The sequence below is a fragment of the Hakea prostrata genome, chromosome 5, assembly GCF_041222555.1.
Source record: "Hakea prostrata isolate BN-2017 chromosome 5, UWA_Hpros_2, whole genome shotgun sequence".
NCBI lineage: Eukaryota > Viridiplantae > Streptophyta > Magnoliopsida > Proteales > Proteaceae > Hakea > Hakea prostrata.
Window position 1 is genome coordinate 3,869,533 of NC_142604.1, and position 15,264 is coordinate 3,884,796.

At 36.8% G+C, this 15,264-nt stretch overlaps 1 protein-coding gene across 4 annotated transcripts in view; it reads left to right on the plus strand.

Moving 5' to 3' along the window:
* The first annotated feature begins 4,922 nt into the window (after positions 1 to 4,922).
* Positions 4,923 to 15,264, plus strand: part of LOC149014469 (uncharacterized) — a 32,523-nt gene continuing 22,181 nt past the window's right edge. For 2 of the 4 annotated variants that reach the window (XM_089154903.1, XM_089154905.1), the window contains exons 1-4: positions 4,923 to 5,354; positions 5,598 to 5,793; positions 13,919 to 14,020; positions 14,234 to 14,566. In XM_089154903.1, the coding sequence (XP_089011029.1) occupies positions 5,275 to 5,354; positions 5,598 to 5,793; positions 13,919 to 14,020; positions 14,234 to 14,566 (711 nt within the window). In that variant the 5' untranslated portion in view covers positions 4,923 to 5,274. The remainder of the gene's footprint in view (positions 5,355 to 5,597; positions 5,794 to 13,918; positions 14,021 to 14,233; positions 14,567 to 15,264) is intronic. The other 2 variants (XM_089154904.1, XM_089154906.1) reach the window with 2 other exon arrangements.

Sequence of the window (15,264 nt, forward strand, 5' to 3'; positions counted from 1 at the left end):
GATCCAGGGGTTCGCTTTCAAGGGTGTTTTGGAAGCAAACCGATTTACCTTCTTGCCAGTCTTTCAATGGGTGGCTGGAAAACCTGGCAATTATCATGGGGTTTGCTGTTGCAGACCAAATGTCGTGGGACTTGGCTACAATAGAGAAAACAGATGCTTGGATTCTAGGGGCAGTTGACTAAACAGGTTCTAGTGAAGGTTAGAGCGAACCTAGATGGAACGCTGAGTGGATTCCTGGTGTACCAGTTGGCTATTTTCAGAGCCCAGATTTCCGGTGAAGTGGGCTGATCATTTTTCATCCAAATGTTTTCCTTGATACTCACCATGGTTTAAAAAATGATCGCAATTTTCAATCTCATTTTCAGCCTATTTGAAGCGGTTGGTCAATAGCCATTTCTAAGGTTTGGGACAGAATTTGATCAATTCCATCCAATCTGATTTGGATTTGGATGTTAATAAACAAAAGATAATCTTACTGATGATCTAAATCATGAAAATCTATAATTTTGCTTTATAGTTTTTTCCGATAACTAATTAAGACTAAGTTCAATTACTGAGAGCCCCTCTCTCCACCTGAGGGCTACGAACATAGATGGATGCTAAGGGAACGAAGCTACAGCAAGTGAAACAGAACTCCAACGAACTGAGAGCTTCAACGACTGTTCTTCTTTAGAGAATTACTAACCAAATTACGAAAATCTTCCAGATAGCTTTTTTAAATGCCGAAAGGGAAGTAGAAGAATGCAACAGACTTGCACACAAGCCTATCAGGATATTAAAACGAGCAGCTTAACTTCGAAATTCATGGCCAATCCAGAATAAAATCTATTTAACGATTTATTAACCAATGGATCAATAGATCCACTAGAACCCCTTCCATACTTATATCTCACGATTTTGTATTGGAAAGTAGAAACATTGAACCGCATGTAGCTATCTTTTGATTTTTTTCAAAATGGATTCTAGGATTCTACCATTCTACAGCAATTGGGAGTCTTCTCTGAATTAAGTAAACAGAGCAAATGAAGAAAAGATAGCCATACAAGAAGAGAATAGTCAAACCATCTAGGAACGCCTGTCAAAGATTTGAAGAGGAACAATCGTCGAAGCTCTCAGTCGCTTACGTTCTTCCTGTTCAAGATCGAAGGAAGAAGACGAAAGGTAAAGGGGGTTTTGAAGCATAGTTCGAATTGATTCGGTCAGTTCGCTAGTTCGTTCATTTGGTTTACCTTGTAAAATCGCTTTAAAGTCACTTAAGTGCATGAATTTTGCACGTGGAATAATAGAACGGTGCAAATTCAAGGATCTAGGCAAGATTTAAATCCAATCGTGAGCTGCTCGGAGCACTGCTCCCAAGCAAAATCCGTATCACGTAATGGAGAATTTTTATTGTTTGGCCTTTGGGGATTAGTTATAAAGACGAATTCAACTTTTTTTTTTCCCGATTTTTAGATTTCAATAAGAACGTCAATCCTATAATGAAAAATGATTAAATTTGTAATTATATTAATTGGAAGATGTACAATTTAAAAATAACTAGGTAAATAGAAAATTTAATGAAATAGTGGAGAGAGTAACAGATTTTGTCAAACATTCAAAATTTTTAGGGGTTGGATAATGGTTAAAACCGATTGAGATTTTTTTGTCTTCTTCTTTTAGGTAATGAACCGATTGAGTTTCAAACTAGAGAATTTTATGTGTTGGAAATTTTAATGGTTAAATTTGTAACTATATTAATTGGAAGATGGGTAGTTAGGAAATAGAAAATTTTATGAGATAATGGAGAGAGTAACGGATTTTTTTTTAAAAATTTTAGGTGTTGATAAATGTTTAAAACTGATTGAGTTTCAAACTGAAGAATTTTATGTTTTAGAAATTTTAATGGTTAAATTTTGTTTTCAAACGGATTTTTGCATTTTATGTGTTGGATATCACAAATTGCATTGAACATGTAAAATATTATTGGAAATATAAAATGAGAATTTACAATTTTAGACACAATTAACTATATCAATGTAGTTAGGGAAGGAAGATATTTTGGGAAGCAAAATGTTGCCATGACTTTTGAGTTCATGCTTTTTATAATAGTAGTATGATAAAAAAAAAAAAAAAAAAATATATATATATATATATATATATATATATATATATATATATATATATATATATATATATATATATATATATATATATATATATATATATATATATATATATATATATATATATATATATATATATATATATATATATATTTTTATATATATATATGTTCAATGCAGAGTTGGTAGAGTGGTAAGCTCCATAATTTCCAATGGAGAGGTCTTGAGTTCTACCCTTGTAGACGAATTAACTTCACAAAAAAAATAGATATATCTACTAGTGTGGAGAAAACACATTCACATGGCCATTTTTTAATAAGGGGACACCATTTGTAGTTATTTTAGGAGTTTATAAAGATTTCTCCCAACAACTACAATGTCCCTTTTGGTTTTGGGTGCTTGGATTCCTATTTATTGACAATGGACCCTAAATTTTATAAAATATACCTTGAATCCTAAAAACATCTCTCATGTTCTCCCTATATATATTGCCCTAACTATATTTCTACATCTAGTCTTCCTCTTAACCCCAACACCACATCATTGACAATCTTTTCCATCAATTGAATTGATAGATTAATTACCAGCTCAATGGGTAATGGAAGCATACAGGTGACATTTTTCATCTAATGAGATAAACTATTCTTTTGCTTCCTATGTCGGCACAAACATATAAAAGGGGACCTTCGTTTGGTACTACATGAATATCTTATGTCATGGTTGTGTTTCCAAAAACGTAGCACCCAAAATCTGATAGTCGCAAGATATGTATGTGTAATGGTGTTTCTGGTGAACGAGGATGATGTTTAGGCAGAGACGACAACAACAACGATTAAGGCATCGATAATAGCAGTGGACTTGACAGGGAAGGTGATATATCTAGATTCTCTCTACTTAAGCAGGATGTTTCCTTATGCCCCACCATCACAAAGGGCCCAACACAAGTACCATGGGCAAGCCTAGACGTGAGAGGGGGATGGGAGGATGAGTAGTTGGGTGCAAAGCATCTGCATGCGAAAGTGACATAGGTATGGTGATGGTCTCCCTTGTTATTGATGACTTATAAGAAGCCCGAATTTGTTGGTGGAGGAAACTCAATGAATTTGCTTTGCAGTACAAGGTGATGTACTCAATTGCAATTGCGTAACTTTAATTTTGTCTCTAACCAGCAAGAAGAGCAGCAAAATCAAGTGCAAACACTGCATCATCAACATCAAATTAAACTTATGCAATGAGTGGCTGTTGAAGAACGATGATTACTCCATAACCTAGCTCTTGACTACCATGCCAATGTTTTCTGCCCCTATACATGCATCTCTATATTGTACTTTGAGTTCATGTAAGCTTCCTTCTCCAACTCCTTTTCTTCCCAAATATTCTTCTCCACCTCCTTGATTTGGGTTTTTTCCCCTTGTCAAAACACGTGGGAACAACAATGTAAAATCTTTAGAAGTAGAACATGTTTGATGAGGCCATATCAAGGACATGGTGCAAGAAGTAACTCAAGATGATCAAGCCTCTCTTTTTTTTTTGGCCAAAACAAAAAAGCAACAATTATATCAAACGAAAGAGTTTAGGTCAGATGACTTATACAAACGAGAGGAATCCACAATAAACAAAGATGGTATACCCCACCAGGATCTATCTAGAGATAACCTGCAAGCACCCTTAGCAAAGAAATCAGCAAAACCAATGCCAACTCTAGGAATATAACTAAAATAAACCATAGTAAAGAAAGAACAACACTTCAAAATATCTACAACTAAACTGAGACACATCTAATCTAAAGATGATTGGAAACCTTGGAGGGCACTAATTACAGGTAAATAGTCTGAATGAATATGTAAATCAACCGCGCCTAAAGAGGAGCCCAGAATAATGCCATCTCTAATGGCTTCAAGTTCAACTAAAGTTGCTGTGAAGCACTAATGCCACATCTGCTTTGAGCCGCTACAAAACCACCATTGTAATCCCACATGATGCACCCTTTACCTCCTTTGTTTGAAGTACAGTCCCAAGATCCATCAACAAAAATTTGAAAAGAGCAAGTTCTTCAGAAATGTTTCGAGCAAGTTCAATCAAGCTTCTCTATGTGAATGTTTCGAGGATGTATGGGAGAAATTGAAGTTTTAATGACAATTGCTAATCTGTGTACGAACCTTGTTTCAGTAAATGCACAGGACAATTCAGCGACACATTCGAAGCTGTCGAATCTTTCCAAAAAATCATGTAGACAACCATACATAATCTTCCGGGGATTTCGTATGAAAAATTAGTAAGTGTACACTAAGCAATTTAATACAATCATCATAATTCATTGAACAAAGGTAAGACAAAGCATTGAATCTGGATCACTTTCTTGTCAAGGGAGTACATATTGCTTTCATGACACTTCTTCACCACATAATGGGGATATAACTTACGTCTCAATATAGTGTGGATCATCTCCTCTAATGGGGAGCACTCAGATGGCATTATAATCACAAATTATGTGGGGTCCACAAGTAAAAATAATAAAATATTAAAAAAATAAACTCCATCACCTGAGCCCCTGTAATTTGTGGTCATCAGCTGTCGGGGGGAACACAGAGTACTTCTTGTCGGGGGAGACGATCCGAACTCTATCGCAATATTGATAAATTTAGAAGTGAAACCCCAGCGAGTCTCATATCGGATCCACCCCTATTATCTAATGGAGAAGCGTCTGCTCCTGCTCCTCCAACGGAGAAATGATCCGGGCTCCATAGCAATGCCATCCAAGTGATAAAGACTCTCTAGTCCCCAGCCAACGTATATAAAAGCAACTCTCTAGGCTAAAGAAAATAAGAAGACGGTGGGTATTATTGTAATTTGAGTATTGAGTTTAACCACGCGTCCTAGTCGCTCGCGGCGAGCGGGGAAGGAGTTGTTGAATATTCTTGAGGCTTTCGCGTCTACCACTCTATCTTTCGTCTCTAGTGTCCACCAGAGTAGAGCAACAACGTCTCACTTATCGAATCATTGCTTTCAGGTTCTGTTGTTCTTGTTTTGCTTTTACAGGTTATCGGGGTATCTGAGAAAATCCGTTGTCGGAGAATCTGCTGGTCGACGTGATTTACACCAAATCTCGGGTGGAAACTCAAGGCTTCTGCTAAGGGTTTAGGGTTTTAGTAAGTGCAGAGTATGTAAGTTTATGGCTACCATGAATGATATCAAGAAAAAGAAGAAGAAGGGTTTTATCAGAGAAGAAGACGTATCACTGATTCTACAGAGGTATTCTTAACCTATTTGATTTCGTGTTTGTTTGCTGTGAATGAGAGTTCTTCATTTTTTATCTAAACTAGTCTGGATCATGAAAATTTGGGAATAGATTAAGTACTACTCTATTTCTTTACCCCCCCTTTCCCTCTCGCTGAGTTATTGGTTAAATTAGCTTCGAACACTCGGGGGAAATTCCTGAGCTTTCAATTTGTATAGTATATTTGTGTTACCGGTATGTTGATATGCTTCTCTTAGTAGGTATACGGCAGCGACTATTGTCGCTTTACTTCAAGAAGTTGCTCAGTTTGCTGATGTGAAGATCGATTGGAATTCACTGGTGAAGAAGACATCGACAGGGATTTCCAATGCAAGGGAGTATCAGATGCTATGGCGTTATTTGGCCTACAGTCATTCACTGCTGGATAAATCAGAAGCTGGAACTGAGCCCTTGGTCAGTGTGGCATTTCCCATCTATTTACAGAACTAACTAGCAGTATTTGCCATCCCATATACTTCAAATTAAGATGTTTTTGGTGTCTTCGATAAGAACAAGTTAAGATTTAATATACAGGACTTGGTCTGGCGTAAGATTTGGTAGAAATTCCTTTGTTAGAGAACTTCAAATCGCTTTGGGAAAATTATATTTACTGATGCTGAGTTGAAAACCTTATGAGCTTCAGTAGCTTAGAGGTGTAATAACTTGGTGTGCTCTTTGTAGCAGTGACTTAAGAGAAGGTTGGCCCAAGTACAGCATGGTTCAATACCTGAGGGGATTCTCTCCTATATCAAGAAAGATTAACAATAACCCGGTCACTAACTCACTGTTGAGTAACTTTTATGAACCTGGTTGAAGTGTATACTCACTCTGGGTTGACTTTAAGGTGTAGAACTTTGTCTTTTGTATAATTTATGCATATGCATTGGCTTAGAGGGAAAGTAAGATCCTGTGCAATTCGTTTTATTTTATGACAGTATACATGGGAAACAATGTGTAACTGTTACTGCTATTGACCTATTGTCTTCCAACCCATCTAGCAAATCCTTATTCCAGCTGTAGTTGGGTTTCAGTTTTAGGAATTTATGCAAGAGCAGTTATTTGGATCTGGCCACACCTGTTTGAGAGTTCCATCTGAAAACAGGCTCAGATTTCGGGAGTATGTTGAGTAGGATATTAATAGTCTATTTATATACTTAATTGGCTTTATCTTGTAGATCTTTAACTGAAGAGTTCGAGTCCTTATAGATTTTTCACCCCCCAAAAAATAAAAAAATCCTTATAGATTGAGATTTGGGTTTGATTAGTAGGTGATGGATTTTATTTTACCTATATTTCAACCATAGGTCAAAAACTTGTATTGACTCAATTTCTTGACTATGTTGGAATGATTGTGATCTTGGCAGGTTTTTGCCTCTTTTCTTATGGGTTTTGAAGGACAAGTGGCCCCACTTGGCTTTAGAATTTTAAGGGAAGCTTCTACTAGGTTTAATAAACATCTTAATATTCAAAGGTGCAAAAATAAAAAAAAAAAATGGTAAAAAATGTCGGTGTTTTTGATTTACACCCTTGAGCGATGATTGAACCCTTTCCTTGATATTCCTATTCTATGGGTTTTTGAGTGATATGAGACATAATAGGCAAGTAAAATATACAATAATGGGTGAAAACATATAATATTAAATATGTATGTTAGAAAATAAACTTTAATCAACCAAAATAGTGCAATAACAAGAAGAATTGAGAAGAAAAAAGAAGAAGAAGAGAAGAGAAGAAGAAAGGAGAAGCATTGATAGGAATCACATAAGCTTGCGATTCTAGCTTTTCACTCCTAGAATCACAGCCTCTTAATTATAGATATCAATAGTTTAGATTACAACTTGAGAAGCAAGCCATCTTGTCCTCTAAAAAAAGAAATAAAAAGTGCAACTTATGGACATAATTTTCTAGTAAAACTAACTCCTAAAATCTGTCCAAAATATAAAGTGTTGAAAAAAGAAAGTTCTAAAATTAGTAACTAATAAAAAATAAAAACTACCAAAACTTGTGTAGCAAGATTTCTACATTTGAAAGAGTAGCATATCTAAAAAAGAAACAAGGAATAATGGCATAACATTGTTCACGTTAACAGTAACAACCCAAACTTCAACACTCCCCCTCAAGCTGGAGTATACATAAAGAAAACTTCAGCTTGCACAATAAGAATAAACTTGAAAGGATAGCACCAATCTTGAATCGTGTAGCAATAGCAGATGTTGATAAACACTGAGAAAACTTCACCCAGGAGAAAAAAAAAAACTTTAATTTTTCATGTCGAAAGAACCATCCAATAATGAGAACAATCGACAATGTTGAAGACGAACAAAGTCCATAAGTATAGTAGGATCAAAGATACTATCCCCATAATGCCGATAGTAGGGAGAAATATCCACACTAAATCTTCAAAATTGTAATTCCAAAGTCCATATAAATGCTTCGCAAGAAGGCAAGTAGTAGGTAAAGTATGGATAGGTAAAAGGCACTATCCACATAATTTCGGTAGTAGGGAGAAATATCCACGCTATATCTTCAAAATTGCAACTCCAATGTCCATATAAATGCTTCGTAAGAAGGCAACTAGTAGGTAAAGTATTGGTAAGTAAAAGACAATATTGATTACTGTGGATCAAGTAGGTAGGTAAAAGACAATATAGGTTACTGTGGACCAAGTAGGTAAGGTAGTATGGGTTACTACGGACCAAATAGGTAGGTAAAAGACAGTATGGGTTATTGTGGACCATGTAGGTAAGGTAAAATATAGTATGGGTTACTACGGACCAAGTAGGTAAGGTAAAAGACAGTATAAGTTTCTGCAGACCAAGTAAGTAAAGTAAAAGACAATATAGGTTACTGCGGACCAGGTAGGTAAGGTAGTATGGGTTACTACGGACCAAGTAGTTAGGTAAAGGACAATATAGGTAAAGGTAAGTAATGATATTGTTGTAGAATGTCATAAGTTGAGGGCAAAGATCTTCACAAATAATATCCATCAACACATTTTGAAAAGATATAGAATAATATACCATTCTCCCCCTCACGTGCAACATTACACGTGGACAATTAATGATGACCAGTTACAAGCATCTTAAAGTATGAGCACAAAAGAAACCCAAGAAGGAAAAGTTGCAGCCACATAGTAGTGTATTATTCACCAATAAAGCTGATCAAGCAGAAGTAAATCGTCTCACAGGACAAAGTCTTGTTCACCAGGGGGAAAGAAAAACTTTCTGGACCACCACTAACCCTCAAATAGGGTAGGAGCAAATTAAATCAGGAGAAAATTACTGAACCAGCTTGGAATCTCAGAATTGCAGTAGTCGTTGCAGCAATCCACTACAATATTCAGTAGTGGCACCGACAATAATACTTAGAAATTGAGTAGAATCAGACCAACAAGGCAGAGAATACCTCAGAAGAAGTGCAATAATAGTTGTTGTAGTAGCAGATAATATTAGATATGTTTACTAAAAAAAAAGCCATTATAAGTGAAAATTGGATTAAATTCTTAGTTAATAAAAAAACATCCAAGAGGTCCTCGCCAGTGCAGTCTGATCTTCAAAAGAAAATAGACATCTTGCGTTGTACCTCGGACCATAGCAACAAACTTTTGCTAGATTTGAAACTTTAACAGATCTCGATATAAAGGAAAAGTAGTCCTCTAGGTCTTTGTAGAAGTATTAGATAAAGAGAAGGCTAAACTTGATTTTGAAATAAACAACGGAAGTAGTAGTAAAGCAAGACGGTAGCAGCAGAATTTTTTGGAACAGAGAAATTCAATGAAACATGCATACTGGAACTTGCAGCAGAACTTATAGCACAAACAATGGAAGACCGTACTTAGGTATTGCAATCCGAATTATGGGCAAATCTTTGCAAGAATAAAGAGGAATCCCAGAACATCAGTATAGTGCAGATCAAACTTCAGATTTGCACAAAAAGTAGGGTAGTAGCAGCCTCAGTTGAATCAAATAGGTAAACATATCTCCAAAATGCCTGGGCCTTTTGTAGTATTAATAGATAGATACTTGGTGCTTCAAAAGTCAAAGAAGAAGGACAGCCATTCACAATTACTTCACCGAAGGTTGGGGGCCTGGGGCTGCCCTAGATAAGAAAAAGGAAAAAAGAAAAAGAAAAAAAAAACTGGGCAGCAAAGAGAGAGAAAACAGTACCTAGGTTGATTAAACTTGCTTTGATGCCATGTTTGAAAATAAACTTTAATCAACCAAAATAGTGCAATAACAAGACACTTCTAGAAATAACCAGTGGAGGAAAAGTGGGCATGAGTTGTGTGAACTTCCAACCTGGGAAAAAACTTCGACCATACGTCATGTGCTCTTTAATGTTTTATTTATTTATGTATTATTTTTTTCTTTTCTCAAGTGCATTTGTATGTTGATCAATTGAATTATCTGTACAAATGGAGAACAAATGGATCACTTGTTCGAGCTCTCTACTGAATTTCAACGACCAATATCATTTATGCCTTTTCACCCAAGGCATCTTGGTTTTGAATGTTATCCCCAGACATTCTCCCAGTGACTTCTGCAGTAATTGTTCCTTGTTGAAGAATGACATGTCTTATGACTAAGCTGGTTATCATATGACAGCACTGCATCAAACATTAATAAATTCTTTATATATGAGTCCTCAATTAAGAAATTTCTATCAGAACCCAATCCTTCACTTAGTGATGATTTTTAGAAAAGAACCATCTTTTTTCTGCAGCAGCAACTTTAAATAGCTTGAAGCAGGCAAGATAATTTGAGTTGCAATTATCTGAAGTAGAGATCCAGTGAATTCTATAAAGTAAGTTCAGAGGCCAGCTGCTGTTGGTACTACCGCCGCCGAACTTATGCACAAACTACCCAGGACCAGTAGGGAGGATTACCATGGTTGCTTTTAATGTCCGGTGGCAGGACCACCTTCGGTGTTTGCTTCAATTTCTCCTGTGTGTGCAAATCACCACGGTAGGAGCAGCAGGGCTTGTTCAATGTTGAGAGATTGTTTCCATTTACTATGGCCAAAAGGGTGAGAAGGTAGTTCAGGCATTTGGGATTTTCTAACCAGTGATGTCATCGCTAAACAGTGTTGACTAACAAACGGGGGATGGTAAGAAATTCTAAAATGCAGCAGGGGTATGGAGGTGTCTAGCAATCAGGCCAAAGTACAAGGGGTGTTACTTTTCCTTTGCTAAATCAGTATTGGGAGAAAATAGGGAGGGGTTGGATGAAGGTGACCTGGAGTGGGAAGAGATTGGGTGGAAAGAAATCGATTATTTGGGTCTGTGGGTTAATTGAAGACTTCTTGTTTCCAATTTCTTTGAAGTAGCAAAGAGCATGATTCCTCAACTTTAGATAAGACAGATGGAGATGAGTGGTTTTGCTGATTTTTGTTTTCAATCATGTACTTGATTGTTGATCATGGTAGCGAAGATGTGAGATTTTGGAAGAACAGTATAAAGACATATTGACTTATTGACTGTCAAGTCATGTTATCTTTCTTTCTATAGAGGCCTGAATCACTGAATGGAAATGCTGGCTGGTGATTTACAGCCTCGTGGAGTCGACATATTGATACAGATCTAGTGCCATAGTGGCCTATTTTCTTCCAAAATCAACCAAGGGTTGATAGATTTGGGCATTGGGCCTGTGTTTAACATGTTTGTGTGGTCATGGGCCCAAAAGTTTAATGCCTAGGCTAAGTACGAAAATAGTTTAATTAATGTAAATTCTGCCCAAGTTAAGTTCTAAGGGCGAGGTATCTTTGTTCTTATTTTTTTTTCTTCCAGTTTTAAGTTTCCTAGTCGAAGTTAATTAGTTTCTAATTTCAAGTTAAAGTCCAGCTTGGAATCCAAATCAGATTAGTGCTCCAACATATTTTGTATAAGTAGATCCTTCCACTTGGTTGGGAGGGATCAGATCTGAATATTGAGTAAGAAAGTTTCTCTTCAGGTAATTCCTCTTGTATTTGTTTGTAAGTCATGGTTCTATCAGTTGAGAATTGAAGATCCAATGCTAAGAAAGGTCCTAAAGGTGAATCAAGTGTACAAACTTATGACTGGTTGAAGATCAGAGTTCAGCCTTCATTCTTAATTTGAGTATTCTATCCTGAAGGCTCCATTCAGGCATTACTGGCAACCTACATTGATCCTCTCTTCCTATCACATTTTCTTCTAGTTTTCTTGAATTTCTCATTTGGATTTTTGGAGTCCCAAAGACACCCAAAATTCAAGGTCAAATCTGCACCAATCTAACGATTAGATCTGTCCCACTTTTTAAGTCATCTTCTCACAACCCAAGTGACCTTATATCCTAGTTTGACCCTAGTTTGACCACTCAATTCAAGATATAGATATCTCGAATTTCTTTACTCTCTTAAAACCTCAAAATAAGAACCCTTGTATCTCCCAATAGCCATTTAAACCCTACTTGGGGATCATAAGCATGAACTCAAAAAATATGGCTACATTTTTATTAACTAACACCCTCAAATATTGGTACTAATTTCTTTATCCACCCTTTGTTTCTTACACCTCTTAGTAAATGTAATATATTTCTTTACCCTTTACTATTCTTTATTCGTTCCCATAGGTTGTACCAAGATAAATACTTATTACGGTAATTGCACTACTACACTAGTAAAATAAGGACATCTATTTTTCCTTTTTTTGGGGATAAATGAAATAATCATTAACCAAAAGTCCTAAATGGGGGAAAGAATCTACAAGAGGAGGAGAAAGAAGGAAAAAGGGGGGGGGGGTTACAGCCTACTAGCTGGCAAGAAAGAAGAGCCTAATCCCCAGGAGACAACAATAGTCCTGTTACTTAGCGTGTCCACAATAGGGGGATGGGGGAGAGTTTGAAGCCTGGAGGAAACATCAAAGCAGATGGCTCTCTAGATCTAGATCTGGAGGTCCATCTTCTCATATTGCGCTACCACCATAGGTGAGAGATCAATGCACTGAATACTAATTTTCTTGCTGTGCCACATATAGAGTTGCCTAAGAAGTGCTTGGAGAACCATTCCCAATCACTAGAGAAACCAAAGGAGCGTTTGGTGCAGGGCCAAATGGAGATAATGGCTTTCTCCCACAATGAGTGGGAGAAGGGGCAAATGAAGAAGAGATGGTCTACATCTTCGGGGCTGTTCCAACAAAGGATACAGCTGGGCTTATTTGTAGGTCCAATAATTAAGGTACATCAAATGGCTAATATGAATCATTTCAATAATAAAAGATGGAATTTGTTCAAGTTTGGTCTAAGTAATATGCAATGTAAAAGTAAATTATATAAATCATCTTAGGTTATTCATATTGGAATAAACACCAATATGTGCATTTGCATGTGTAACCTTACTAGTCCTATATCATGACCTACATCCCTTCGAGTTCCACTCCATTCCCATAACTTTTCATTCCATATCTCAAGAACTGGTACCATCCTACTGTTCTAAATTTCTCGAAAACTGACACCCTCTCATCCTTGATACTACTACTTTCCATTTAACCCAACTAGGGATTTAGAGGCCACTAGTTCAAGCCCAGTCGATGTCATACCCTGTAATCCATCCCATATAATTTGGTTCTCCTAAAATCTTGGAAGAATTGACCCTTGGGGCTGCATCACATTCACCATGTCCCATCTCTTAATGAGATGCTAACCCCACAATCATTAATAGGAAGATTACAACTCCAAGACACCAAACAAATTCCTAGGACTGCTATAACTCGCATGATATAGACCACTAAAAATATGAAGGTGAACCACAATAAGAAACATATTTGCCCCTTTAGCATGCATATAACGGAGCAACCAGCCCCCTTAAACATCTCTCATAATGTGTTGACGTGTTCTATGCTCGCAACCCTCATGTTTAGTTGCCACTGTTGAGTTTGGAACCCTGAACAGACTGCCGGTGAAAGAAGAATTTTCAACTTGTCTTAAATCATAATCTACGTCTGTAGGTGTCAGGAGGATTATGAATCGGGAAGACATGTTTCTGAATTTGAAGTTTTTGAGATCATTATGTTTGTTCCTTAGTTTATCCATCCACCTGAAATGAAATTTCTTTTTGTTGCCAGTCCAAATGTTCAGACCTAAGGAAGGAACAGAATAGGAGTTAGAGGCCTGTTTCTTAAGAGGCAATGGTTTGTACTTTCGTGTACTTATTTGAAGTCATCCAAGGGGGGAGGGGAATGTAAAATTAAATTCAAATAAGACTAGGTTATTTTGTTGCTTTCACCCAACAGGTTTGCTTATATGCACGAGCACTAATGCAATTCCTTTAAGTACTTTTAGGTTTATTTGGGAAATTTCAGTATGTTTATTAATCATTATGGTGGAACTCGATGTTTGTTCTTTACTCTCTCTCTCTCTCTCATGTATATTACTAAACTGAAGTTCAATGAATTCTGAAGTGTATATGTTCAGAAGATGTTCTTCTCTGCATTCCTGCCTTCTTTTTTATTTTGATCTCTGTTTAAGGTGATTAACTTGGTACTTACTGAGCTTTAATTTGGTTGTTGTTTATAATCTGCTTCCAGGATGATGATAGTGATTTAGAATATGATTTGGAAGTATTTCCCCGTGTTAGTAGTGAAACAGCAATAGAAGCTGCGGTGTGTGCTAAGGTAAGAGAACTTCAGGTATCTTATCATCCAATGGTTGAAGCCGGTTTCTCACTTAGATAGTTCATAATTTACATTTCATTCTTGGCATGTCTAAGCCCTCTTAATGGATCTTCCTGCTAATGGTTATCCTATACATATTCCTCCAGGACATGAACTCTTGCCATCCGAGCTATCAGTTTTAACCTTGTTTGTTGATGCCGATTTTCTAACATCTTTTTGGTTAGTCAGGTACTCACTGCTTCTGGTTTGCCAAGCGACACTGGTGGCCCAAACCAATCAACTATTGAGGCTCCATTGACAATAAATATACCTAGTGGAACCAACATTACTGTTCCAGTTTCTGTCCATAAACAAACTTTGCCTACCGTGACAACTGCAGAGGGGTTGGATGTAACTGGATTAGCTAGTGCTAGCATGCCTCCACGCAGAAAGAGGAAATTATGGACAGCAGAGGAGGATATGGAACTAATAGCTGCCGTGCAAAAATGTGGTGAAGGCAACTGGGCAAACATTCTTAAAGGAGACTTCAAGGGTAACAGAACTGCTTCACAGCTATCTCAGGTTTGCTTTCCCTTCGACTCTTATTGACCATTTTCTTTTCTCTATCTTGATGTGTAATCTTTTATTCTATTTTCAAAGTAAGCTTTTGCATTTTCTAGAGTATGGAGTCGTTTTCTTGAACTGGTGCTGCTCATGTTGCCTGATAGGCCTCTTGTATCATGAGTGTATACTTAAAAAATAGAAAGCGGTCCTCGGGAACTGATGTGCCGCAATTAAGAAAGGAAATCAGATATGAGACAGGGTTTGCTAAATAAGAATGAATATGGAGGGTTCTGTTAAGGGATTAATTTAGGAAGTTATCTACTATTAGTATTGGGGAAGGGTAGTAAGTTAGGATTATTATTGATAATTGTCTAGGGAAACAGGGGGAGAGCTGTTGCTGTTGGGTAGCTGTAGCAATACCTGCTGCTGGTTGTGTTTTTGAGTATTTGTGTATTTGTGTTTCTTCAGTTGAGCAATTAATAAAGCTTATTATTACTATTATTTCTGTGTTGCTGTATTGCTATTGTTAAGCTGAATTTGGGGGCTTAGCATTGCCTAAATCTTCTGGTGGGCATGCACCATTCCTTTTACGTAAAACAACTTTGGCTGGTTAGTAGACTAGACACTTGAGGCATGCTTAACCCATCTAGAAATTAATTGATTTGCCTTGCACTTCATGAACCTTATATTTACGGGCAGACCTTTTGATGGAAACG